At 41.7% G+C, this 27,665-nt stretch overlaps 1 protein-coding gene across 3 annotated transcripts; it reads left to right on the top strand.

Annotated features, from left to right (window-relative positions):
- The first annotated feature begins 1,715 nt into the window (after positions 1-1,715).
- dnm3b (dynamin 3b) lies at positions 1,716-25,165 on the top strand. Of its 3 annotated transcripts, none has more exons than XM_063462563.2 (21): positions 1,716-2,042; positions 2,547-2,895; positions 4,774-4,847; positions 5,099-5,248; positions 6,253-6,456; positions 8,742-8,840; positions 9,066-9,226; positions 9,605-9,747; positions 9,894-10,029; positions 10,663-10,730; positions 11,371-11,509; positions 11,663-11,749; positions 12,922-12,992; positions 13,185-13,239; positions 14,810-14,923; positions 18,825-18,934; positions 20,758-20,872; positions 21,497-21,661; positions 21,814-22,049; positions 22,151-22,324; positions 23,496-25,165. In XM_063462563.2, exons 2-21 carry the CDS (start codon positions 2,735-2,737, stop codon positions 23,509-23,511), a joined length of 2,478 nt encoding a protein of 825 aa, XP_063318633.1. In that variant the 5' UTR covers positions 1,716-2,042; positions 2,547-2,734; the 3' UTR covers positions 23,512-25,165. The 3 variants fall into 3 exon arrangements, with proteins under 3 accessions (XP_063318633.1, XP_063318632.1, XP_063318631.1); XM_063462562.2 differs by having other exon boundaries at positions 1,717-2,042; positions 2,730-2,895; positions 23,469-25,165; XM_063462561.1 differs by having other exon boundaries at positions 1,717-2,042; positions 23,469-25,165.
- The last annotated feature ends 2,500 nt before the right edge of the window (positions 25,166-27,665 follow it).

Below are 27,665 nucleotides of genomic sequence, written 5' to 3'. Positions count from 1 at the left end.
CAATATTGGGGTATGAAGAGCAGCTTTATTGCTTGACCAACATGTTTCAACCTGTGGCCTTCATCAGAGTCATCCTGATCCTGACCTGATGATTAAATAACACCTGAAGGCAGATGTATTCAGACTGATTATGTAATTATTATCTATAGTATGAACACAGTTAAATATTTTGGATACATTTCCAACTACAAATGTAGTTGGAAAAAATTTCCAACTACAAATGTAGTTGGAAATAAATGTAAAAGAAATATTTAAAAGTCCATACTGCTCTCCACAAACTTTAATATATATTCATTTTTATCTATTTCAAATACTCTGTGGCATCCCTGATGTTGATGTTACCAGGAAGTGGTGCTATTTATTCCTATTAACACAAACATTTAGAAGGTTGTGTTCTTTTGCAGTTTTGTAGCTATTTTATATTTATGGTTTTCTTAAACAGATAATCAGTAAATATCGGCCTGGTGGCCCAGAGCCACAATAACTAATCTCCAATAAATCATCCAGCACCTCATTTTTAAGGTGCCCCTGCTGACCAGCAAGTACTGAAGCAAGTATTAAGGTAGCTGCCAGGTCTTGATCTAAAAACAGGCCCACCTGCATTATTGAGGCTTACATACTGACCTGCAGACCAGCTCTGGTCTTGCCCCAGATTTATCGGGACACACGAGCTTTGGCAGGGGATGAAAGCAATGGCGAGAGAGAAGTGTTGGATTGATGTTGTTACTGGACAGCCCTTCTCATGGGTAAGCTCACACTGTTCTACTTACATAGTGTTTGTCAGCATCCCTCTTAAAGACAACTCCTTTAATGCAGATTTCTAGAAAAACAAAAAGGAACTTTAGGCACTTACAGAGATCTTTTTTTTATTCCATGACAGTGACTTGATAGTACTTCCTCCACTTTCTGTAATTGCCCTGATATTTTTGGTTTTTCAATCAAGTAGCCCGTTTTAATTTTCTCAACAATAAGGCCAGTAAACATTGGTCGTTACTGCCCTCTAGTGCTCACTACAGCGTGACGTTACGAGTGGACCCGGCTTGAAAGGCTTGGCCATAATGAAAAGGGGAAATGCCGACTAACCCCTGAGCTTTTACTAGAATTTAAATAAATGGAAGGCTCCACTGTGGCCTCCATTTATGAGCCACCACTTTACTCTTTAACCTCTCGGCTCAGGGCTCTTAAAAGCAAACCAGTTTTCTCCTTAAAGACTATTTCTGATGACAGCAGATGTCACCCGGCGCTACCAGGCACAGATGCCGTCCTGCTTGAGGTTAAGGCAGGATGGCACCGTCCTTTCCGCATGACCGCTTCCACCAGTCAGGAGGCCAGGCCTCACACTTCTGTGCCTGCTCAAGAGCAAACCCCTTACGCTCTTTACATCACCGAGCGTGGTTTGAGTGCCATACAGGATCATATTCTATCGCGCACAAAAGCAAGGTGTCATAAAACGACCGTGCCACGTCTGAAAGCGGTAGAAATTTACGACAGCTGCTTTCGGCTGCTACTGCGGGGATCTGCAGGAGCGCATTCACCTCTTCTGTTGCAGCGATGCGCAGCCGTGCCGCATGAGTCACAGCGGCAGAAACGGCACGGATGTAAACAGGGGGCGGGCTCAGGTAGGCCTAACCTGTACCCGCCCAGCCAATAGGGAGCCGCGTTTCTCTGCCTCGGCTGCAATCTCGAGGTTTCTATTGGTCCTCCGAAGCGTCGATTTCCTGTGACAGCTTCGCAATTACACCGCGGAAAAAAAAAGAGGAGCGAGAGAGAGAGAGCGAGGGGAAAATGATTAATCTGTCAAAGGCAAATTTGGGATCGGGATGAGAGCTCTGACATCCAGCCGAGCGTAACGCCAGCCCCCGCAGGCGAGCACCATTAATGCACAGGAGTTTCACGCTAAGCCGATGCACCGCCATAGCAGGTGGTGCTCGTATAATCGTCCGAGGGTCTCGTGTCACTCGTCTCTGCTGCCTGATCTGCGCCTCGTTTCAGCACTGGACAGCGACCGGGCACTGAAAACACCGAGGGAATCCTGAGGCGGGGTAAATGTCACAGCTTACCACAATCTTGGCATCAATCCCGTGCTGCATTTTTTTTTTCTACTGGTAGCTGTTTTCTATTGCGATATCACCGTATGTGTGTGTGTCCTCTCGCCGCGAAGGATGCTTTGTTGTGCCGTTTGTTAAGCGTGATTCGTGTTTGATTTGTGAAGCCTCCCGGAGCACGGGACTGCGCACGGTGGCGATATGGAGCTCACCGAATGCCCTTGAAAGTGTAGCCTTCGTGTGTATGTGTGTGTGTCGCTGTGATTGTGTGTGTTTTTGTGTCAAAGGGAAATAAAAATAGAGAGAAATAGTGGGGGGAAGAGAAAAGGAGAGAGGGGAGGGGGGGCTGTGGTGGTTGGAAGCAACTGCGCAATTGTCTGTCCCTATCTGTTCACATCTCCTCTCTGCACCTCTCTCTCTCTCTCTCTTTCCCGCTGTATGTTTCCTTCTTGGCCTCTCTCCTCTCCGCTCTCTCTCTCTGTCTCTCCGCTGCTTCCACAGTCGGTCCGACCCTCGCTTGGCTCGGGGCAATGCGCGCCTAGATGACTTCACTACATCAACAAGCACCGCGGTAGTCCTGGACTAATATAGCAGAGCCACATCTTTCCCCCCTCATCTCTCCTCCTCCTCCTGCTCTCTCTCTCTCTCTCTCTCTCTCTCTCTCGCCATTCCTTCCGTCTAAAGGCACCATGGGAAACCGTGGCATGGAGGAGCTGATCCCGCTGGTCAACAAGCTGCAGGATGCCTTCAGCTCCATCGGCCAGGCCTGCAACCTGGACCTGCCGCAGATCGCAGTGGTCGGAGGCCAGAGTGCAGGAAAGAGCTCTGTGCTGGAGAACTTTGTAGGCAGGTAAAATTGACTAGCAGAAATAGGATAATCCCTTCTCACTTTAACCTTGAAGATGACATAAGAGGCCTATGGGGCCAATCTGGCTGTGCGGAGAGTTCAGACCATCTTTCCCCTGCTTTAAGTCACAGTTGAAGCACCTTAAGGCGAGCAGATTCAGCCACTTTCTGTGCTGCTGTTTTATTTTCTCTTTTTTTTGGTACCACATATCCATATCTTGTGACCGCCAACAGGGGATGGAGGCTTTATTTGGGTTACAGCAGCACCTTTGGGGATTTTGGCCCAATCAGCACCAGCTGCAGGAGGCCACCTCACAACCCTAAAAATAATAACCGCTGCTTTTTCCGTGAACCATGTACTGATGGCGTTCGGATGTTGTGTAAAATGCAGATTGCTGCATGTAACCTTTATGAAAGCACCATCCTACTGTTCATGCAGAGGTGTCAGCTCCCACTTCTCCAAACACATGAATATTCATAATTTTTTCGCCCTTGATTTATATATCTGGGTTGTTGTTGTTTTTTCCAACTCCATAAGCAGCAAGCAGTGAATCTGAAAATGAGAAATACATCCAGGCTCCACAATGACATTTTTTCCTGCTGTCCAGTAGCTACTAGTGTGTTATCTGCTACAAGATTCTCACTATTCTCACACAATCATGTGTTGCCATGGTTTCTTTATAACCGTGCATTTTAAAGAGATTGGGGATCTTTTAATTGACAGCTAATTATAGCGTCCCTCAGTTGTCTATTAATAGAGAGACGTACTAATCATGTATTCTCTAAATTTGATGAGAACTTTGCTTTTTAAATCGATTAGGGATCCCTTCATGTGTCCATTTTAAGGGGAGAAGTCCACTGCTCTGTCTGCAAAACAAGCTGTTGGCCGTGATGATTTATGTGGCTCTGGAAAGAATACCAGCGGGGTTGTTGGAGCTAGGCTCAGATTCCAGACACTCGAAAGCATACATTAGAGCATATAGTGTCGACATTTACTTTTAGATGAGAATATTTTACATGTAGGGAGGGTCTATTAAAAGATGCCATTTCATTACTACTGTTTTTGAAGCTTGACCCACACTACATACTTGAAAGTCAGTCGTTATCTGCTGCACCGATTCTGGCCACTCTTTTAAAGCCTGCCTGTCAGTGTTTATGGAGGTGCACAACTAAATACCAAAAATGCCACTTGCTTGACTGTCTTTGTAACCACATATTGCATGTCCTTACAAGCACGCCGTTCCAGATGGATGCATTGATTTAGTTCTGTTTCAGCCCTCATTTAGAGTCGTGATGCTGAGTAATGGTCCATCTGTCCAGCACTGGCTCTGCACAGCGCTGAATGGACAAGTAGTGGGCTTTTAAAAAAAGGAAAAACAACTCACCCACTTTAGGGACTTCTGAGGGTCAATATGTGTTAATAAGGTTCTTGAAACAGACCTTAAAGCATAAGAGGTAGGCTGATAGGTGTGTGGCATGCCTGCATGTGCAAGTCACTATTTTAAAATGGGAGAGCTCGCCGTCAGCGATGCAGCTCTCTATTCTGACCTGTTGTTTATCGGGTCAGGTTGTTCTTTACTGTTAGAGTTATTGGGTTGCAGTAGCAGCAGCTGAAAGCCACAGGACATGTTTTAAAATGGCCCCTTTTTTCCCCACTTGTTTTGAAATGGCCTACAGCAGACTACACGAATGACACTGAAAGCTTTATGCTAGCTGTCATGCCATCGTAACTGGTGTAATTATAAGAAATTTGCCTTCCATGACTTCAAAGGTAGAAGCTGTAAATAACATTATCATTATGCTATCTATAGCCACTCTTGGAAAGAGGTTTACATTTGCTGCGGTTTGATGTAATGAGTTTTGATTGGCTGTCTGTCCTCAGGGACTTTCTGCCCCGTGGATCTGGCATTGTCACCCGCAGGCCCCTGGTTCTGCAGCTTATCAACTCTTCTGCAGGTGGGTGCACACAGCCACACACCCACACTTGCTAGCATGCAAACACACATGCTCTTACACACAAACACACACACACACATACAAAACACACAAATGCAGCCTCCTCCTCTCTCCTTTTAAAATGGTACTGCTTTTTTTCCCTCTCTCTCTGGCTTTTATTCCCTCCCGCTCTGGCATTATTTTCCACTCAGACACATGCAGCACAGCCATTACTAATCTCTGTTATATGCTCTCCATTTTCATCCTCTCAGAATGGGCTGAATTCCTCCACTGCAAAGGGAAAAAGTTCACAGACTTCGATGAGGTTCGCCAGGAGATCGAGGGAGAGACGGACCGTGTCACGGGGGCCAACAAAGGCATATCTCCCGTCCCCATCAACCTGCGGGTTTACTCCCCTAATGGTGCGAAAGGAATAACTCACCTTTTTCCTCTTGTTACTGCCAAGTGCCAGTATGCAGTAACACTTTTGAATCAAACTAGAATGTGACAAGCTGTGAGTCATCATACTCTCGCTCCTCGTTTGAACAGTTGGCAGATAGACTCTTTAAAAACTGGGTCATTAGAAACAAAGAAGATAGTTTTGCTAGTGAAGTTATTGTGCTGGATATGAATGAGTTTTGATGATGTGAAAGGCAGGCAGGCAACCAGATCATTTAAAGGCTCTGTGTTGATATGGTTGCATAGCATATTCCGTTGTGCTGCTGCCCTCAGATTGTTTGTGCTACTAAGAAGAGGCATTTTTTATAGCCATATAAGTCTCAGAATTAAAGGGATATTAAATAATAGACTAGCCAATTCAGCTTCCCACCTTCTGTGACCTTCTGTCAAACTGATAATGTGGATTGTCTTTCATTTTAAAAGCTAATAGCATCATCTACCTGCCTTGAAATGCTGAGAGATGGCTGGCTTACTGACTAAGACTTATTTCATAGCACTTTATTTACCTGATTTAGTCGTCAATGAAAGTTGTTCTCCCACTGTATCTGCTTTACAGAACTTTATTGCTGCAAAAATGACTACTCGTATCATTATAAAGCTTTAACCACAGATGATACACTTTAAAAGGTCTTTGGTTCATGCCAGCACTGGCTAATTTTAAGCTGAAAATGTGAAACTGGTGATAACTTATGAGGTAAAACTAGCTTGCAGTTAGTAAAAGCATGCATTGCAGTGTATTTACTCATTTACCCTTTAGCTGTTTGCTCTAATTTGCTGATTTAAATTATGGTATCTCAGAGCCACCTACATATTTAGGCACTGTTGAACAGTTGAACAGACTGAGAAATCTAGCCAAATGTTCTGGTTATCAACCACCATAGTTAAATGAATGTTGGACTAGCTGCACATCACAGAAATGTCAAACCAGTATGGCCAGTTCTTATATTGCATTCCTCTGATTGTGCAGTATTGAACCTGACTCTCATCGACCTTCCGGGGATCACTAAGGTGCCAGTCGGAGACCAGCCCGCGGACATCGAGCAACAGATCAGGGATATGATCATGCAGTTCATCACCAGAGAGAGCTGCTTGATCCTGGCCGTCACTCCGGCCAACACTGACCTGGCCAACTCTGATGCCCTGAAACTGTCGAAGGATGTGGACCCCCAGGGTAAGGCAAGGATGCTGGGGTAAGCACCAGATATTGGGAATAAAAGAGGCTGTAGCAAGGATGTAGAATGAGAAACTGAAGGAAATGAAGTCAGTACACAGTGGCTTTGTGGTTACTGGGCCAGCCTCAGTAAGACTTTCAATCTCTGTCAGCTGCAGGGTGGGTGCTCAGTGTCTGACCTTGTGCTTTGACTGCTCTGAATGTGGAAGCAGAATTTCCCAGTAGGGAATGATCAAGTGTCACATTTTTATTAGAAACGAGGGTCTGAGAGAAGAGGAGAACGGAGATGAGGAATGCACAAATCAAATGATAAACAAGGAAAGGGAAAGAAAACGAATGTCTTAACTTGTGTGGAAATAAAGATAGGCAGATAAGTTGGGGGTAAGAAAATCTGCGTGAGATGAACAGAAATGATAAGAAAAGAGAAAAGAATCCACCTAACTGAAGAGTTTGACCTTCAGACAGGAGACGAAAACACACAAGTGGACAAGAGGGTGAAATAGCTAAAAAGAGGACTTGAACAAAATAACCTTGTGTGAAAGACGAATTATATCAGACAAGAAAAGTGAGGCGAAGGAATACAGGAGGTAAGCAGAAACAGAGAAAGGATGCTTTAGAATAGAGAAAAGAAGAAGAACAAAGCGTGGAAAAAGGGAAGCAATAAAGTATAGCGAGAACTGGATGCAAAGCTGGATTAAGGCCCAGACCTTCATGAGCCCCAAATGGGAACATTTAGTATAATGGACAACAAACAATAAATGTGTAGTTAATTATAAAAGGAAGCAGATGTGCAATATAAGCTTTTTTGCTCAGTGTGAGGATTGTATAATTTTACACTGTAATAAATACAAAAAACCAAAATACTCACCAGAGGGGATTTTAAATCAAACAATCTATGTGTAATTGAAGTGCAAGCTGTGAGCATTAATCTGGTGAGTTTGAAAAAAAAAATATTGCATTCACTGTTTAGTAATTACACCCATTTTTATACAAAGTTTCCCATTTTCAGAGGTTCAAAGGTTTCTTGGTTGACCAACAGCAGTTTCATGGCCATATGAAGTCTGTTCCATTGTTGTTAGGTAAAACTTTTTGTATTTTATAGCTTTTCACTGACATTTTAACCCTCTCCAGGCAGGCGTTGCAAATTTGCAACAGTTAAACACTAACAACCTGATTACCCCACATACATATTTTTTTTACTCAGAAGTACCACTGCAGGACTTGGTTGTGCATTAGCAACACAAAACTTAATTTGAGCCTGAGAGGGTTAAATATGAGGCCCAAAGAAATGTGAGTGCAAGTGAGGAAGGCCATCATTTTGCCTGAAAAACCTGAGAGATATCATAAACTGTTAGTCGTAATATTATCACGGTTTACAATCTAGAAACACCTTAATTAATGGAAATACATGGTGCAAACCACGAGTTACACTCAAGAAGGCCAGATTAGACTTTGCCAGAAAACAGATCTGGAAAAAAGTTCTTTGGGCAGATGAGAGCAAGATTGCCTTGCACCAGAAAGATGAGAGGAGACAAACAGGAGAAGGAGAGCTCATGATCTGAAGGATACCACGTTATCTGTCAGACATGGTGAAGGTAGCATTATGACATGGACATGTATGGCTGTGGAACTGGGTCACTAGTGTTTATTGATCATGTGACTGCTGATAGAAGCAGCAGGATGACGTGTGAGGAGTGCTGTCGCTGCAAAACTGATCAGACAGTGGTTCACAGTGCAAATGGATAATGAGCCAAGCATACTGCAAAAGCAATTCAAAGACTTCTCAAGGAAAAGGAATATTCTTCAATGGCAAAATCTGATCCCATCCCAATAGAGCATGCGTTTCAGCTACTGAAGACAAAACTGAAGGCAGAGAGACCCACAAAAAAAAAAAGTCTAGATGGGCATCTTAAGGGGGTAAACATAGCATATGTTGACGTTTATGGGTTCTAGACTTCAGGCAGTCACTAAATGCGAAGGAGTTTCTTTCAAGTATAGAAAACAGTTCTTATATTTAAAATAATACAAGTATTTTATCAGAAATGGCTGGAATTCCTAAACGGTTAAAGCAAAATTTTTGTTAAACCCCTTGAATTAAAGTTGAAAGTCTGCACTTCAGTCGCATCCTTACTGTTTGATTTAAAAGCAGGCAAAACTGCAAAAAATTTAATTCTAATCTAATTCTGTGCTTAAAAAGAGTAACCCAAAATCTTTAAAAGAAACTAGTGTTTCCTAATGACTACCACTTCCTTTCCCATTGTATGACTTTTTGATGCCCTTTCCAGGTCTGAGGACTATTGGAGTGATCACCAAATTGGATTTGATGGATGAGGGCACAGATGCCCGTGATGTCCTGGAGAACAAATTGCTTCCACTTCGAAGAGGTGTGTGTTTGTTTTATTGCGATCTAGCCAGCTTCTATTTGGCTCTTGCCATTTCTCTTCTCCTACAGTTCCTCCGCTCTGAAAACTTCAATCTGTGTTCTTGTTCTCAGAATCAAATGTCTGTCCAGGTTTTACCTGCTTTCACATCCATTCTCTCGTTATTTTACTCGTGTAGTTGCTACTAAGGTTCTAATTTTTTTTATATTCGTCTTTGTTCGCTCCCAGGGTACATCGGAGTGGTGAATCGCAGTCAGAAGGATATTGATGGAAGGAAGGACATTAAGGCAGCTTTAGAAGCCGAGAGGAAGTTTTTTTTGTCCCACCCAGCATACAGGCACATGGCTGAGAAAATGGGCACTCCACGTCTGCAGAAAATACTCAACCAGGTGATCACAGGTTCCTCACCAATGCTTCTCCACCATACACTTTACATAATTAATAAGAGGGCGGCCTACTTTTTTTTATTGTTGGCTTCCATTATACAGCACATCAGTGTGGGTGATATAAGACTGTAAGGAGATGGAAAACACACTCACGCTTTCTAGCTCAGCTCCTAATAATTTATCATTTACTGGAGGAGGCATTTCACATTTTCATTCTGCAGTGTAACTGAATGAGTGTTTGGCTAAATCCTCCTTGATTACAGTAAAATAAACAGTCCTGACTGTAATTATTCTGTACTGCAAAAAATGGCAAATATGTAAGAATTATCAATGAAACCATGATTTTAATGCATTTCATATGGTGGCTTTGTGTCTCTAAAGCAACTTACCAACCACATCCGGGACACCCTGCCAGCTTTCCGCAGCAAGCTGCAGTCCCAGCTGTTGGCTCTGGATAAGGAGGCAGAGGAATACCGGGGATACCGACCTGATGACCCGTCTCGCAAAACCAAGCAGCTGCTGCAGTCAGTACCCCATTTTTCCCACGGCCAAAGCATTCAGATTAGATTTTGCTGGCAGAAAATGTGTTTGCTGCAGAAATCCTACCATATATTGAATATGATGAATCATCGTTGATTTATTTTGAGGTTTTCCATTTTTCATGTTACAGGATGGTGCAGCAGTTCTCCGTGGACTTTGAGAAGAGAATTGAGGGTTCAGGGGACCAGGTGGACACAGTGGAGTTGTCTGGTGGAGCAAAAATCAACCGCATCTTTCATGAGCGTTTCCCCTTTGAGTTGGTCAAGGTGATATACTGAAGTTAAAATGAAATGCAGTCACTGGGGTCACATTTAACACAGTCTTAAGTCTCACGGCCAGGATTTTAAAATGACACAGATACTTAGATGAAAGCTTTAAAACAACATTATATATTATAGTTTGATTAAATAGGATGGTGTATCTTTTTTTTAGCCCCAATCCTCCCTGTGCATTTTCAGATGAGGGCATGTCATAAGTTGTAGCTTTGGCCTATTTGTACATATTAGTACCTAATGACATAAAACTCCACCTTCTGTTGTTTCATGAATCTGGAACAGCAGAAACAGTGACACCCCTCGTTTTTTTTTCTTTCTCATATTAACCAAATGTAAGTTTTGAAGGATGAATATGACTAAATTACATCATTTCTTCCTTTGTTTTCCTCCTCTGCTTCCTCCCTATTCTTCATGCACACTGTAATTCCATCCTTTATTCTCTATTGTGATTTTCTTTTGAATGATCCTCAAATAGCCTCACCATTAGTGATGTTTCTTCACACTCCGAGTGCAGAATGTTCTCTCTCTTTAATCTTTCAGCATGAAGAGCTCTTGCAGTCTTCCCGCTGTCCCATCCATTACATTTGTTCAGTTCTTTCATTTCTTCCTCTCTGTTCTCCGCAGATGGAGTGTGATGAGAAGGAGATGCGTCGCGAGATCAGTTATGCCATCAAGAACATCCACGGTATCAGGTAGGGTTTTGTCTACCAGGCGAGAATATGATACTGCCTGAACTAGTCTTTGTTCCAACAATCCCTTGTACAGGCCCACATCAACTTGCCAAAAGTAGTTCATGCCAGTTTTTCAAGCTCAAACATCCAGTTCCTCAAAAATTTTGAGCCTGTGCTCTGCTACTGCTCACAGCTTTCTGGCTGTGGCCAGAGATATTCATTCTGGTATGGTGAGAAATTACCAGCATTGAATTTGGTTTGTGAAAAGGCCTGAAAGTTAAAGTTTGTATGAGTATTTATGAAGTGGGGTGGAGCAGGCCTTTTCTTTTATTATGTTCAGTTCTGACTATGTGTGTTTCTATATTGATTCAGCAGTGGTTAGCCACTGGAACCAAAAAAAATGCCACCCAAGCAAGAGAAAATCTGACATTTAAGACACCACCACATTATGAGCCTGAATTCCTTCCAAAAACAAAAACAGGTCTGCAGTGACTCACGTCAGTAGAAGATGGTGATCTATTTATTTTCAGAACCACATGTGAAGGCTGTGGTTACATCTAGCTGAATCAAAACACAAATCAAAAGCAGGAATATATGTGGAACCAAAACATGTGTTACTAATGTTCATCATCTCTTTTCTTGTACTCTTCGTGGGATTCAGGACTGGACTTTTCACCCCAGACATGGCATTTGAAGCCATCGTGAAGAAGCAGATCATAAAGCTGAAGGAGCCTTGTGTCAAGTGTGTGGACATGGTCATCCAGGAACTGATTAACACCGTACGCCAGTGTTCTAACAAGGTAGCGCTTCTGCTCATTGGCTTTGTTGTACTGGAACAATATTACCAGACTGATGTTTCGGGTTGAAATTTCATCTAAAGTTTTTCATTATTTACGATATTATTTCACATTCATTATGTAGAAGGAGTCATAAGCTGTTTACTATGTTTTCAGCTGGAATGCTTCCCCAGGCTGCGTGAAGAAACTGAGAGAATTGTCACGTGTCATATCCGAGACAGAGAGAGTCGGGCCAAGGATCAGGTTTGTTTTGTTACTGTTTAGTAACAACTCAAAGGCAAAAATACCACAAAAACAAAACAAATATAAAAATAAAAAATAGCAAAGATTTTCTCACAATTTTTCCAAAACTTGTCACTTGTGTACAAATGGCACATTTTGGCTTTATGTTCTGGATAGCGCCAAGCTAGCTGTTTCTCTGTTTATATTCTTCGTGCTAACATAGGCTAACCCGGCTACTGCTCAAGCTAGCGAGCATCAACGAGTCTTTTGAAGCACTTTAGTGCAAATATTTGACAATAATATGACAGATTATTAAGTGTTGCATCACATGCTCTGGTTTTTAGTGAGTAAAATTTTAGCTGTCACTATATTAGTACACTATAATACTATGAGATTACTTAGCACTAATTAGCAAGTAGTTGTGTCTCTGTTGTGTCAATACAACCTACACCTTAGCACTCCATCTTTTCCCCCGAACATGGTCTTTTCCTGAGAAGAAAGAAACCAACATGGACAAATATTAAAATTTGACACTGCTAAACAAACAGAATAAAAGATGGGTGTAAGCTACCATTATCTCACTGCTTCTTTCTGAAGTTTTTGAGAGCTTCTACTGTCAACATCTTCAAAATAATTTAATGTAATATACAAAATAGATAAATCAAATAAATCAAATCTTTGCAAAATACTAGATATGACAATTTGACCTGTGAAACTGCATGTTCATAGGCTAATAACACGTGACTGACACATTGTTAAGTCAATGACAGTGCAGTTTCATACAGATAATCTAATACTTTCAAACACAATGATAAAGATTTAAAAAACAGATTCAATTTTGTTTTATTCAACATGAACCAAAATGAGTGACTGAGACCACAAACTGAACAGGTCAGTGTTTACATCAGAAAGCTGTTTCCCTATAGATTTCTATAGAATTGGAAGTTACTTGCAACCAGTGCAGGTTTAAGGCACTTCAGCATTGGCTTCATTTTTCCAACCCAGAAGCCACATTTGTGTGTCATACTGTCTATGATTCATAACAGGGTTTCACAAACCAGTGGGTGACACACTGGATATATGTCCATTTTTTTAAAGTACAGAAAAAAGTGTGGTCTTAATGCTACTTGTCCAAATAAAGAAAGTCAATGAGGATATTTTTCCCAAATTCACACATTGATTTTCATTTCCAGGTTCTGCTGTTGATTGACATCCAGCTCTCTTACATCAACACTAACCACGAAGACTTCATTGGATTTGCTAAGTAAAGAGTCAATCCCCCAACTTAGCTCTACTATGATGCATTCTTTAATACTGCTCATGTCAGGCTAGTAAAAACAAATGCTTAGAAACTCCTCTTTTACCCCATCATATCTGTCACCTTCTCTTTTCTCTGTGTTTGCCTCTCATCTCCGCATCGCCCTTCCATCTCTGTTTTGTTGCTTCTGGGCGGCAGCGCGCAGCAGAGGAGCAGTCAGACTAATAAGAGCCAGAGTTCAGCAGGAAATCAGGTGAGCATTTGTCACGTCTCGTGTGTCAAACAGTGGAGGTCGAGGGAGTACTGCACACCCACACAGCGGCAAGATGGCTACTGCAAAGAAAATACAAAGAGCTGAAATGAAAGAGATCTTGTGCAAAGCACTCTCTTTCATTTGAGTAAATCTTATGCATTGCACAAACATTATGTTATATGCATTTTACCTTTGCATTGTTTTTTTAGATTATGTTATTACTTATTTCTCCCTTTCGTCATGCATGTTGTATTATGTTTTAATTGGACACCAACTTTGAACAGTGTGTTTTATTTTGATCTCTTTATTTCTTTATTTTTATTTGCTTCCAGTAGCCTTACTGAAAAAAATCTCTTGGGTTCTGTTACTTTTTGCCACCATCATCACTGGTGTTGTTGTTGTTGAGACATTTCCCTTTGTTTGAACCCCTCCTGTGTCATCAAGGTGCCACTTTGCATTTCATCCCCATCCCTTAGTGAGAATCTCAGCTGCCCTCTTAGCTGGGTGTCTGTTGGTGAGTATCGCTCATTGTGGGTTATGGTTTGCAATGTAATTTGTGCCTGCAGTAACAACTCAGCCCATTGTGTGGTGCTCTCCAGCACTGCTACATAAAAGAAAACATTTTCCCCTCATTTTCCACTCTGACAGGTAAAGAATGCTAATTGGCTGTGTACGCTTCTGTTGGGCAGAGGCTCAACAGAGGGTCAACTTTAAAACAAGTTGCATTAGAAAATTTGCCTTTTTTTTTAGTGCCACATGGTGTCTAAAACCCCCACATCCCTTCCTGTTGTAGGCCTCCTCTCCTCCTGCATCAGGCCTGATCGTAAGAGTTTTCTTTAATAAATGTGTGCTTTCTAACACCGCCTACACCCACCAAGGCCCACAGACTACAGGGGGTTACCAGCTAAACATGTAATAGTGAAAATGTGCTTTTGGCATGGCTGTTAAAATAAATCTCTAAGATAAGATAAGAAGCGTGAAGAAGATTTCTTTTTGGTGTCCTGTGATGCTTTCAGCTACAAAGCAGCTCTCTCATTTGGGCCTAAGACACAAAGGCTTTGTAATGATTCAGGTAACCTCCTTTGTGAGTCTTAGGCGGTGTAAGACTGACAGTAATCTAACCTAATAATCACTTGGCACTGTGCCCTCAGGCCTGTTTATGTAGGGCTTGTAGGGTTAATACACCACAGGAGACACACACACACACTCTGTGTGCTTGAAGCACTAAACACGGCGGTCACTTAACCAGCTAACACGGGCCTCTGCTTGTGGCATTGCGAGCACAGTGAATGAGATCGCACTGACACACAGTCACACGCTCGGCTCTGCCGTGAGTCACAAAGACACACCTAACCTGACCTTCACACGCATTTCATCGCAAGTCATGCTTTGGGTGATTTGCACTAATTTGCGGTGTCCGTCTTGAAAGGCGGAGGAGTCGTTGATCATTAGGACCGTGTCGTTCTCTTTCTTTTACGTGTAGTTTATGTTTTTATTTACTTTTTTGGGGGGAGGGTTTGTCCGTAGATGTCTTCCTGACTTTCTGACCTCACCTCCTTCCACCTCACAGGTCATCCGCAAAGGCTGGCTGACTATTAACAATATCAGTATCATGAAGGGAGGAGCCAAGGAGTACTGGTTTGTCCTGACTGCTGAGAGTCTCTCCTGGTTCAAGGATGACGAGGTAGGTTTAAAGCGGCTACGATCAGTATTTTTATGCAATGTTATTTCTGTGGCTCAAATGTGCTGTGTGAGGCGTTGGCTGTCGTGATGAGACCAGATAGAAGGGGCCAGGATTTAAGTGTTTGGATTCAGTATCCACGCTTGTCTCCTTATAGTTAATTAGACTTTTAGACTTTGAATTTTTTTGTTTCTTCCTGAAAATACTGAGATTATGTCACACGTTTACTATACTGGGATAAAAATAACTAAAACTTAAAGGTAACAACCTGACGCTATGCTGAAAGGAAGCAGCATTCAACTTTCTACATGGATACATGACTCAAATCACTGGTCAAAAAGAATTTTATTTATTTATTTATTTCAGTTATCCTTGAAAATATCAAGTACAGACCAACCAGCAGCAGCATACTGGTCTTGTAGCTGAGCACACCATCTGCACCACGAGCCTGCATGAACAGGATGAAGCATTCGGTCCATCCTCCTGGCTTAATCTTGGTGGGCTGATGTCTATCTGCCTGTCTGTGCCTGCTGTACAGGTTGGAGGATATTCTGCACAGCAAGTGTAGATAGGCAGACACACTGCAACTCCCTCAGCCAGTCGGTGTGGTCTCTGCTTGTTTATTGGGCCTCGTTTAGTCTCTTGCTGTGGTACGGCTCCAAAAAGGGGAATGCACAGAGACAATGGCCTTCTCTGCAGCCTTCATTACAACATATGTGCTTCCAATTGGGCGTTCTTTCGACTTATCCCCAGACCGGTCGACTGCTTTTTGTGCATTTTTCAGGCATTGCTGAGCAGCAGATCATCACAGTGATGAAGCAGTTTACTGTATGAGTCACCATTGCGAGGAGTTTTGGCCACATTTCTGTCATTCACTCAGTCTTTCCGTTCATCTTGTGTTTTGTCTTGAATCCCCCCCTCAACCCCCCTCATATCTCTCTTTCTTCTCTCCCCACCTCTTTCCTTTGGGAGTTTAGGCATTTGCTTCTTCTTCTTCTTTTGCAAATTTGGAACAGGACCAAATCCCAACCAAATGTTCAATCGCAGACACCCAAAATATATGAAAGCACACTCAGCCCTGAGACCAACACATGGGGCCACGCAGCGCCAAGTCCAAAGATTGTCATTTGAGACGTCAGTGTGGTGGTGCAGGAAATTATAGACTCCGCTGGCTTCGCCTTGTATATTTCTGTTTTACACTCTGTGAACTTTCTATAGTCCCGATGCACGTGCACGTGCACATGCGTGGATGCACATAGACACATCTGCACACTCACCCACTCTCTCCCTTTCTCTCTCCCTCTTAATGTGGCTGCCAGTTACTTTGGAACTGCTCGCATTCTTGGCAGGAAAATTATAAGTTTGTAATCCAAACAAGAGCCTCCAGTTTTTGCGGTGAAGAGAAACCCCTCGACTCAATATCAGTGCCCTGCTCAACCCCCCCTTTCCCGCAACCGACCTTCAACATCCTTACCAATCACTTCATGACAGTCATTTCCTTTAATCCTTCATATGTGTAATGCTTAAATGTGTCACATTGTGCAAAAGACCTCCAGCACAAGATCTTAACTTAATGGACGGAATAATCGCTCTTAGCTGACGCCATATTTATGAGTATAGCTCTCTTTTGTTTTATTTGCGTTATCGCACTTTTCCTATCAGGCTTTAGCATTTAGCGTTCGACACCTTAGAAGTCTACTATAGCTCCTTTGTCCTGTGCCTCACAGTTTTCCAGTCCCATTCTGACCACCCACTGAAATAACTTCCCTGGAGGTGTCTGACTGTATTTTCAAACTCCACTTGATTGATTGGCCCTTCGTTCCTTTGGCTTGTGTTTGATGCTTTGCAGCCACATTTGCTCCTCCTCCTCGTCCTCCTCCTCCCCAATCCCCCCACCCCCACTTCCACAGGACCACATCTTCATCAGAGGCACCAGGCTAGCAGCCTGCACATTTACTCATTCATGCCATAAATTATGCGAGCTTGTGGGTTAAAGCTTCTGATTGGACTAGGGAATATTGATTCTTTTTTCTTCTTCTTCTTTTTTTTACACCCTGTTTTTTCAAAGCTGCAGTTAGTGTTGGTGATATTTGGTGATATATGTTTATTCCCCAAAAGAACTGAAAGGAAAGTGGTGAGCGTTAGAGGGCGCTTTGGACAAAATACAGATGGATACGGAACAAATACAGACTGCAAACAGATTCAAAATAGTGAAGGGTGAGGAAGAAGCAAAAGATGCAATAAAAACAAACCCACCCCACACACACACACATGTCGAAGACCTGAAATAGAAACAGAGAGAGAAAAGGGGACACAGAAAGACAGACTGACAGAAGAGGGTCCATGCCCAGTCTAACCAATGTGCAGACTACTGTACACCAGTATGACAATGAACAGGTAGTCTGAACACTGGGTGGACGGAGCCGGAATTAGAGCCAGGCCTTGTGCGCTGGTTTTCCTGCTTCCCCAGATGCTTGCGGCTCCGTTGTCCGTGCCCTCCCTTTGCCTCCTCTCCATTTTGGCAGCAAAGGATCCAGCGTATCGAAAACTTTTCAAAAAAGTGCGATTCTGTCTCATCCGCATTCGTCTCTTTCCCCCCTTTTGGTTTTTGGGTCGCATCTCTCGTTTATTTGTTTTGGTGGGCGTTTAAGCTCGGGGTCCCCTCGCGGTCCGTTTTGGTCACGCCGGCCATGAAGAGTATCCAGCCTTGACGTGGCATATTCGCTCAGACGACCGGGACAGACTGGCTACACGTTCAGGGAGGGGATATTACAAAAAAGAGGGAAAGAGAGAGACGGAGGGTGGGGGGGGGGAGGCAGAAGGGGGGGGGGGGGGGGGGGAGTGAGTGAGTGAGAAAGGGAGAGGAAGAGGGAGGGGACCTGTGTGACCATATATGGGTTGTAGTGACCCCTTGGGGAATAGAACACAGAAAGGTCTGCAGAGTTTTCCTGCGTCTTCTTCTCCCGTCCTTATCTCCTTTAATTCTTACCTGCAAGCATCTAGCACCACGTTCCAGACCATCGCGCCAGATGTGGACTTTCTTCTGCAAATCTTTTGTAAATCCACTTCAGCACTTCTTCTTCTCGGTCTTTCCTCCTCCCTCCTTCAGCCGCCATCTCTTTAACTTCTCCCTCCTTCCCTGCTTCCCTGTGTGCTGCTAAGCACTACCAGATGTTGAGTTTTAACGCCAGGCTGTCATTTAATCTCTCTTGCTCCCTCTCTCTCTCCCTCATTCAAAAAAAAAAAGAAGAAGAAGAAAAATCAGGCAGGAAGTGGGCCCCTCTGGAATGGGAAGGAAAAATAGTGAAAAAATATTGAGGGGGAGGGATAAAAGGAAAAAAAAAAGACAGTTAAGAAAGATGAAGGCTGGGATGAAAAAAATAAAAGATCTGTCACAGCTCCTGCCAGAACCTGTGTGTCATCCACATCAACACCACTGCTTGAGTGGTGTGTTATCTGGACCTCCTGTGCGATTATATCAGCGTTTTCTCCTTCTTAACCACGACCAGAGTTTCCCCGGCCGTCAGCTACCAGCTCTCCACCAGCAAAACGCACCGTGAAGAACGACTGTGTCTTGACCCACACTGTAATGACTTCCACATGTGCTCTCCTTCTCCCTTTTTCTTTCTCTGTTTCTCCCTTCCCACCTACTCACCCCACTGCCCCCCCCCACCCCCCCTTACCTCCCACTCTCATTTCTCCCCCATTCCTCCTCCCTCCTGTCCCCCCTCTTACTCTTTCAGCTTACGCCCCTCTTTTTCCTCTCGTCCAAAAACCCCCCCAAAAATGGATGTCACCTTTTCTCTTACCTATGTCACATAATGCTGTTCTTTGCATGACAGATGAAAATGTTTCGGTTAGAAAAGTGATTGCAGTACGTACCTTCTGCTTTCCTGGTCCGCAGGAGAAAGAGAAGAAGTACATGCTGCCCCTGGACAACCTGAAGGTGCGCGACGTGGAGAAGAGTTTTATGTCCAGCAAGCACATATTCTGCATCTTTAACACGGAGTCAAGGTCAGCTGGGAGACCTTCAAATATCTGCTTTTTTATTAACCTTTGTAATAGTCGGATTTATAGATGCCTAGAGGATTTCTAGACTTATTAGAGCACACACATGGAGAAGACAGAGGCCTGTGTGTTGAAGCAGAGGCTGAAATGTTTGGGATTATGTTTCTTATAGTGGAGTGTGAATACAGGTTAAGACAAGCTACAAAGATTTAGGTTCGATCCTTCTCAGTTTTTGAAGTTTGACAGTTACATTTGATGTACATTTGGTGCTACGAGACACTATCTTTTAGACAGCGCATGTTATAGAAAATTGCCACAACAAACTGAGGTCCTTGAAGGTCTTGATGTTGCAGTAGTGAGCTGATGTACGTGCAGAGTGCCAAAACACCATCTAGCAAATAAGCATATATATATGTTGATTTGTTCATATTTAAAAAGAGGCTTGGATGTGTCATTTGATTCTGTTCATTTACTGAGCACCACTAACTCTAATCAGAGGCATTGTCAGAGGAATAGATATGAAGAATGTAAAAAATAAAGAAACTGCAACACTGGCAGGCCTAATGCTGCAGAAAGAATTGTTACTTTGATCGTCACAAGCATCACTTATATATTTTATTGCAATAAAATAAATAAGTAAAATAAAGAGATGAACATATTTAAGTTACTGCTCAGTGTGTGCTCTCTGCCGCTGTTTATTTTTAACATGATAGCCTCACATTAGAGGTTTGAAACTTTAAACTGCACATTCTTAAATATTAAAGGTCACTCTGTGAGTTCGACTCAGACTCTGTTTCATAGCCTAAAAGAAGAAATGGAAATGACTTTAGTTTGTGGCCAGATAAAGGTGAAGGGAAATTACTTTTATTGATCGAATAATCTTGGCGAGAGATCGCCTTCACATGTACCTGATCAGTTTTCTAAGTTTTGTTCTTGTTAACTTAAAAAATGAGGCATTTTTTGCATCGTCATCTGAATTTTATTATGTGCAAATACAGTGACAATGCATTACAGTCGGGGTGTCAAACAGAAGGCATGAGGGCCAGAATCGGTCCGCCAGATATTCTCATCTGGCCCACTGGACAGCTTTGGCAGATGAGAAGAAGGCATGAATTTTAGACTTTTAACTATAATTTTTATTGGTTTTCCAGCTTTTCCAGCTGATAAAGACCTCCTTCATGACCATTCATATTGCATCAAAGTAAATAAGTAATAGACAAAGCATTAAATTAAAGTTCCTCTCCCTTTTACTGTCTGCTATAGAACCACTTACAGGATACTGTATGTAAAGAATCAGTAAAACATCAAACAACATTTTAAGATAAAGTAGAGCTTTATCTATAATACACATACAATCCTGCTCCGTTTGGTTTGTTAAAGAAGAGCATTCCAGCTTTTTGTATGAGGTGCGGTGGTGAGTGAGGAATCACATGTGATAAAAAGCAGCTGTGATACATGGAGTAAGCAGCTTTAAGTTGGGAGGGGGGTGATACATATTTATACAATATAATAATTAAACAAAAATCTAATCATCAAAATCAAACACAAAAAATTTGTGCAACAATTTTATGACTAGTGCAAGAGAAACACAATTTCTGAAATTAAGATAAATCTTCACCTACTATCCATCCAGACCGTCAGCAAGAAAGTCTTGCACATAGACAATAGACTCTTTGCCTTCTGTTTGATACTGTATCAGAAGCAGATTTCAAATTGAGAAATCCAGATTATTTCCTTAATTAAATACACTCTTCTACTTTTTTACATGGGATAGTACAGATTATGAGCTTTGTTCTCGCTTTGTCTCACACATGCTCTCCTGTCCTCAGGAATGTGTATAAGGACAATCGCACCCTGGAGTTGGCCTGCGACTCTCAGGATGATGTGGACAGCTGGAAATCGTCTCTCCTGCGTGCTGGGGTCTATCCTGAGAAGACAATTACGGTTGGAAAAATTAAATTTAGCTCCTTTCATTTAATTTTTATGTAGAGCCAGTTGCTGACAGCATGAGGCTTAAGGCAGGTCAGGTTTAAGGTTAGAGTTAATAAAAACATATTTAAAGAAAACTTGAAGTGAACAAAAAGTGATGCAGTTGCAGCAACGAAAAAAATCCAGTAAACCAAATGAGGCAAATACAGAAAGCCAGCAGGAAAAGACACAGGACGGGGAGACAAATAAGACTATGATCAAATAACACATGGATTATTTGCACAGGCAAGGCACAGGTGAACTAAATCAAAAAAAATAATGAGGGCAGGGTGAAGAACAAAGATGTGAAAGGACACAGAAATCCACATAAGCAACTAACCTTTACAATAAAATGGAAAGGTTACAACTACATACAGGGCAACATGGGAAAAGGAAAACACTCGTGTACACATAACATACGGTGACTTTTGATCCCACATGCTATGCTTTAAAGTAAACAACAAATCCAATATAAAATATACAGTACAAAGCAAAGTTATAGAAAATCAGAAGTTACCATGCAAATGTACACTTGCCAGTTCCATTATTTGTAAGCCGTCTACCACCATGGATCTAAATGTTGCCTTTCTACATCTGCAGGTTGAGAGTGAGACCACCACCAGCACAGACAACTTCTCCATGGACCCTCAGCTTGAGCGTAAAGTGGAAACCATCCGTAACCTGGTGGACTCTTATATGGCTATAGTCAACAAGTGCATCAGGGACCTCATGCCCAAGACCATCATGCATCTCATGATCAACAATGTAAAAATAAATACTTAAATGTCTTCATTAAATAGGAAACAAAGACAATTTTTCTTTGGTTGTTATTGTATTAAAACAGCAGAAGGACTGTGCTTTTTCTTCATTTTCACAATTATGATTTTCCATCTTCCGCTACCTCTTTCTGCCACTAGGTGAAAGACTTCATCAACGCAGAGCTGTTGGCCCAGCTGTACTCTGCCGGTGACCAGAATGCCCTAATGGATGAGTCCCAGGAGCAGGCCCAGAGGAGAGACGAGGTACTGAGAACCCACCAGGCCTTGAAGGAGGCGCTGTCTATCATCGGTGATATCTCCACCTCTACCATTACTGTCCCACTGCCTCCACCTGTTGACACCTCCTGGGTGGGAGGATCTAGTGGTGGTCGCAGGTAAAGTAAAATTACAGTACACATGGAGACTGTGACCATTTGAAATAAAGGCATTTGGTGGTATGACGATATTCTGTTACCGCATATCTTGCCTTGTCCAGGTCTCCTCCACCCAGCCCCACTGCTCCAAGGAGGATGTCTTCAGGCCAACGTCCAGCTCCCAGAGGGGCCCCGCCACCACCAAACCGCCCAGGACCCCTGGGGCCCTTCAATAACAGTGCTGATAGCCCTCAGGCTCCCAGCCGCCCAAACCGGGCCCCTCCTAGCATCCCAAGGTGAGTACAGTCCTCGCTTCCAGTTCTCTTTTCTTTGTATTAATTAAGTACTCTATTCATTTACTGACTGAATAAAATATGGAATCACCTAGAAATGATCAAGTTTGAGAAAAGTAAATCCAGAAACAGCTCTTTATGTGCTCTTTATGAGTTTTATATTTTTCAGCAGCAATCTGCTCTCCCGGGGCTTCTGTAGTAGTCAACTAACAATAGTTGAGCAGTGAGCTGAAGTAGATGCCATTTAATATTAATACAGATTCTTCTGTAAGTCACATGGTATACCTAAAAGTTCAAAAATACACAAATTTTGAAATAAAATGCAATATGAAACTAATTCTCAGGAGAAGGTTTGACCAAATGTGCATTAGCTTTCTGGAAAACACCATGTGGAACGCCCCTCACACTGATCTCACTGGCATTTCTGTATTTTACTGTAAATATGTTAAATGCACTGGTTTCATATCTACTTGTGCGCTCAAAGCAGTTTATACAATATGGCTCATTCATTCATTGACACCCACTCCAACAAGCCCTTTTTTCAATGCTAAAGGGCTTTCTAGCTAACATTCACACACTTGACACAAAGCTACCACCATCCCCGTTTACACTAGCTCAGCACAAGGCAGGAAACAGCTAGTACTTAAAGGTTACACAGTTAGCCAGTATAATGTAACACATTATATCTGCTCATATCTGTTCGAAAAAAACAAACAAACTTAAAGATTTTGGAATTTGATGCCAGACATTCTGACTGAGCCAACCAGGCTAGCTTATACTAGGCTAAGCTAACTTACTGCTAGTAGTAGCTTAATATTTAGCTTACAGAAATGAGCACAGTATAATACAGACTTGTATTTCCCAAAATGACAAACTGCTCCAATAAAAAATCTCTGCATTCCTCAGATTTTGTATTTATTTGGCTTTACTATGTGAGACAAAGTTTTTACTTTTTCTTGTTAATTTCCTCTTTACATATCTTAGTCACGATGTAAAGAAATCACTTTTAAACTTGTGTGAACACTAAAGGTTACTCTCTTATCTCGTCTTCCCTTCTCTTCTTTTTTCTTCTCATCTTTTCTAAAATCACCTTATATTCCTGCTCTGTGGCACCTCACACCACATAATTACCTATACTTTTCCTAAGTCGGCGGCCCCCTCCATCTCCTACAAGACAAGTCCCTCCATAATCATATAAAGGGATTCCCCATATCCTTATCTCCTTCCCTTATCCATTTCATCCCCCCACTCTTAGCCATGGCTCTGCTGTCCTGGTCTCTTCTTAGTGCTGACACTGAAGTCTTTGACCCCCTTTGACCCTCGATTTCCTGCCAGGTGACGATGTCCATATATTTATGTACAATATGGTACTTGTCTTGTGGTGTATGTGTACGTGTGCTTGTTGCTCGCCTGTGGTCCAGGTTTGCTTAGCAGGTCCACTACCCAGTATCGGTCCCTGGAACCTCTACCCCGTCCACAAACCCTTTGCCAAGTCAACCACCGCCCCCACTTTGCTGCTTCTACATGAAAATACGCTCAGCAGTCGTACTGCCCTACTCATTCCAAAATGCAGCATGGCACATAAGCTGCTTTTATTGCATGGGAGTGTATGTGTGTAGAGTGCGTGCGTGTATGCGTGTTTTGTGCGTATGTATATGGGGGAGGGACTAATTTGCCTATATGTAGGCTGAGTTTGATTTAGTATTGTATTAATTTATTGTATAATGCCCCCTCCCCTCCTAAGTGTTAAATATCAGCTTGATGTTCTCTTAGGAACAGAAGTTGTAACTTAGTATATGTGTGAATATGCATTTTCATGTGCGGATAACTCTGTGTATGTGCGTGCGTATGGGCGTGCGGGAACACGTGAGCATGTGCCGTCTGTCTGCACGTTTGTTGGCGTTTCAGTTTCTATTTGTTTTCATGGTCAAAGCTGTTAATGATGAATCAAAAAACCCTCCGGGGTCAATTTTAATGTTGGACTTTTGTGAGTTGTTCCTGTGTTGTAGTAGCAGCCATACACACATAGCAAGGCTGAGGAGCACCTTCAGTATTCTCTCTATATAGAAAACAGCCTCAATACTGCATTTAACCTCGTCATAGGTGTCCACCTGTGCTGTAACAATGGTCAAATTGTGACCCTTGCAGCCTTAAGCTTCGATGCAGACGCTGACAGTAAGATGAAAAGAGAAAGAATACCTATTTTAACGTGGCAGAACACACGTTCATCCATTAACAAAGAAAGGACATGTTCTTACATGTTTCCATTTAGCCTTTTTCTCAGGTTCGAAACATGCGACTCCATGCATATCATGACTAGCATTCCTATTTTCAAACTCTTCTAGTCTCTTCCGTTTTACTCGCAATCACTTAAGCTGGCTGGTCAGCGTTTGTATCAGCGCTCAAGGTTGTATTGTCAACGTATAAGTGCTTCTCTGTCAGTTTGTTATTGTGTATGTGGGCCTAAACTGTGTTCTAATGTATATAAAGTAGGTAATGATAAGGAGATACTGTACCTGTGGACTATAAAGACCTCATCAAGGATCCTAGCGCTTTAATCGTTCTCTCTCGTGTCTCTACTCACTAAATGCTCTCTTCTCTCTAATTTAGACTGCCTTACCGGCATGAACTACAATTCTGTATTGCCAAAGCTAAATGTAGAAGGGGATAGGTAAAGGTAATTAAAAAAAATAAATCTGCTGATGACCAACAGCAAAATGGTTCCATTTGTAGTGAAATTGCATTGTTTAGCAGAGGGCGTACTGTTAAATTGGGGAAATGCATCAGTTGTTATTTTCTGTGTCTCTGTATCTCTCCTCAATAAACTTCTCCCTCATAATGTCACACTTTGCCAGACTCTTTATTGTTTCATTCACAGGATTTTGGACTTGTATTTCTATGCAGGTTTAAAAATTAAATGTGATTATTGCTACATTTAGTATCTTATTATTACTTTAACTTCAAAAATATTTGATTCAAACTTTTTGGTTAGAAGATGGCACTTTTAGCGAAAGAAGGACTTAAGAGAAGAGGTTCACCTGAAGAAACAGGATGAGCGCACAACTGTAAAAGGAACAGAAATGAAACTCCTGTTGTAAAGCTTTGTAAAATGTAAATAAAAACACAAATTAATCACTTTCCAAAAGAGGAAAGGGACAAAAAAAACTGAAAAAGTTGTATAATGCTAATAAACACATGGTGGAACATCTCACAAGTAATAAAGTCAATTACCAAATAATCTAGTAAGTTCACCATCTATGGTACATAATGTCATTAAATGATTCAGAAAAATGAATCTTTGTATGTGAAGAACAAGGATAAAACTTGTACTGAATGGCCACAAACTGTCCTGTTTGTTGACCAATAACTATTTATACATTTTGAAAATCTGATCTCAAGATACACTTATTTACTTCCAAAACTAGCATCCATATTTCCATGGGATGGTGCACATGTGAACAATGTCGTGAACGATATGTGCATTTTTTGGAGCAACATGTAATCTCGACAAGCTATTTGGCACAGAAGGCCTTGCTTACATAAGCAAAGCAATGCCAAACCAAGTTCTGCAAGTATTAAAACTGCATGGTGTAGTGATTTGGCACTACATAAATAAAATTGAATAAAAAAAAATGCTTTCAAAACTGCAGCCATTTCTCTCCTCAAAGGTTTTAAAGTCTTATTTATGTGCTATCTTGAAGCCCAGAGATGCTAGATTTACCTAAATGGTTATTGTTCTTTATGTAAAAAGTGTTTAAAAATGTTAAAAAAGTAGTCTTAGCATCAATTGCATTTATGCATTTAGAAGTTTCAGTTTGTGAGCATTACAAACTGAAACAGTACAAAAAGGTCAGTCAGTGGCAATTTCCTCTGTTCACCCAGCCCAAACATCAATATGTGGACAGAGGACTGCACATCTCAGATTAACAACAATGATCTTGTCGTGTTTGCTGGATCAGAGTGTTTTACACTGGTTATTTGTTTTCCTCAACTAAAATAAAGGTTTGTTACAGTTTCTATGCTTTTTTGTGCAGACATTAAGCCTTCCATAATGTAGAAAATGTACTAAAATTCTGCATAGAGATGGTGATGCGTGTAAGATATATATAATGAACGTTATTAACAGAAATTAATAGAACAGACATATGTAAACTATACCATCTGTCACATTTTGTGGCACTAACACAGTATTTAGTATGCGGTTTGCAAGAAAAACCTCTTGATGTTAAAGTAATGTGATTCACTTGTAGCCACTTGGTGGCAGCAGAAGTCTAGGTTGGTCTGGTAGTAAAAGTTTATTTCAACTAGGGAAAAAATAAAAAACTGTTCAGTACATGAATTTCCAAAATGTAGCAATGTTACGTGATTTCTGATTTTCATGCATTGGTAAGAAATTAACTGCCAAACTCTACATTATGATCACACAATTTGAAATTGAGTGCAAAAGCACATTGAGTGCTCATTTAGTGTAGAAAAGCACTTTAAAAGAACCAGTCCATTTACCATTTACCAAAACACCCAGAAAAAAGTGTTTCTTTTAGCACATTTTGTTCGTTAGTTATGAATGTAGTCCTGTAAAAAAATTTTCTTAAAGCCAAGGACTCATTTTTGTCTAAGTCCAAATGTGCACTCAGTCATCCCCAAATCAGGATGTGGTATCTTTGTCCTCTCAAAGTCCAAGTGTGCTTTGTATTATGACTGGCCACATACCCTGTAGTCACACTAAGCTAAAGTGCTGCTCAAGTGAGCTTGGAGCTCTATTCATGGAAGAGATGATCCTTTTCATTTAGCACTTTAGGCACGTGATGGCTCTTGGGCTCATCGCCCCGTGATTTGCTTATACCAAGGTGAGTTTCAAATGATCTCCTTAACGCCTATACTTATGTTTCACAATTTGAAAACCCCGCAGGGTTGAGCAGAGGGCTCCCCCTAGTGGGTTTAATATAAAACAGCATTCACTGCTGTTTGCTTGCAGTGCACGATATCTAATTGCAAAGTGAACCTCACAGCCAAAAATAACACAGGACTCTTCGCATTCCTGATAATTGCGCTGACCTGTTGAGATACAGGCTGATACTTTTGTAAAACTGGTGCAAGAAACGCACCGATTTGCAATATTTGAGGTCAAGTTACACGTGATTGCACCAAAAAACCAAAAACAAAAAAAAACACATACTATCTTTAGCACGCATGTAAGTTTCACGGTGTGAATTTGGGGTTTATTATAAAGTTATTTAATGGGGTATACAGCGAGAAAAATAAATTTATTTTTCTAAGTTTACATGTTTTACGGAACTTGTGTGAATTTCCATTAGCTTTCCACACCCTGCATGATCGTAACACT

The sequence above is a fragment of the Pelmatolapia mariae genome, linkage group LG18, assembly GCF_036321145.2.
Source record: "Pelmatolapia mariae isolate MD_Pm_ZW linkage group LG18, Pm_UMD_F_2, whole genome shotgun sequence".
NCBI lineage: Eukaryota > Metazoa > Chordata > Actinopteri > Cichliformes > Cichlidae > Pelmatolapia > Pelmatolapia mariae.
This window is presented reverse-complemented; position numbering and strand designations above follow the sequence as displayed.

Bases quoted from the DNA above. Each gene is read 5' to 3' on its own strand.
- dnm3b (XM_063462562.2), top strand. From the start codon at position 2,735: ATGGGAAACCGTGGCATGGAGGAGCTGATCCCGCTGGTCAACAAGCTG. The intron at 2,896-4,773 runs GTAAAATTGACT...GTCTGTCCTCAG, and splicing joins CTGGAGAACTTTGTAGGCAG to GGACTTTCTGCCCCGTGGAT. The intron at 13,240-14,809 runs GTGAGCATTTGT...TCCACCTCACAG, and splicing joins AGAGTTCAGCAGGAAATCAG to GTCATCCGCAAAGGCTGGCT.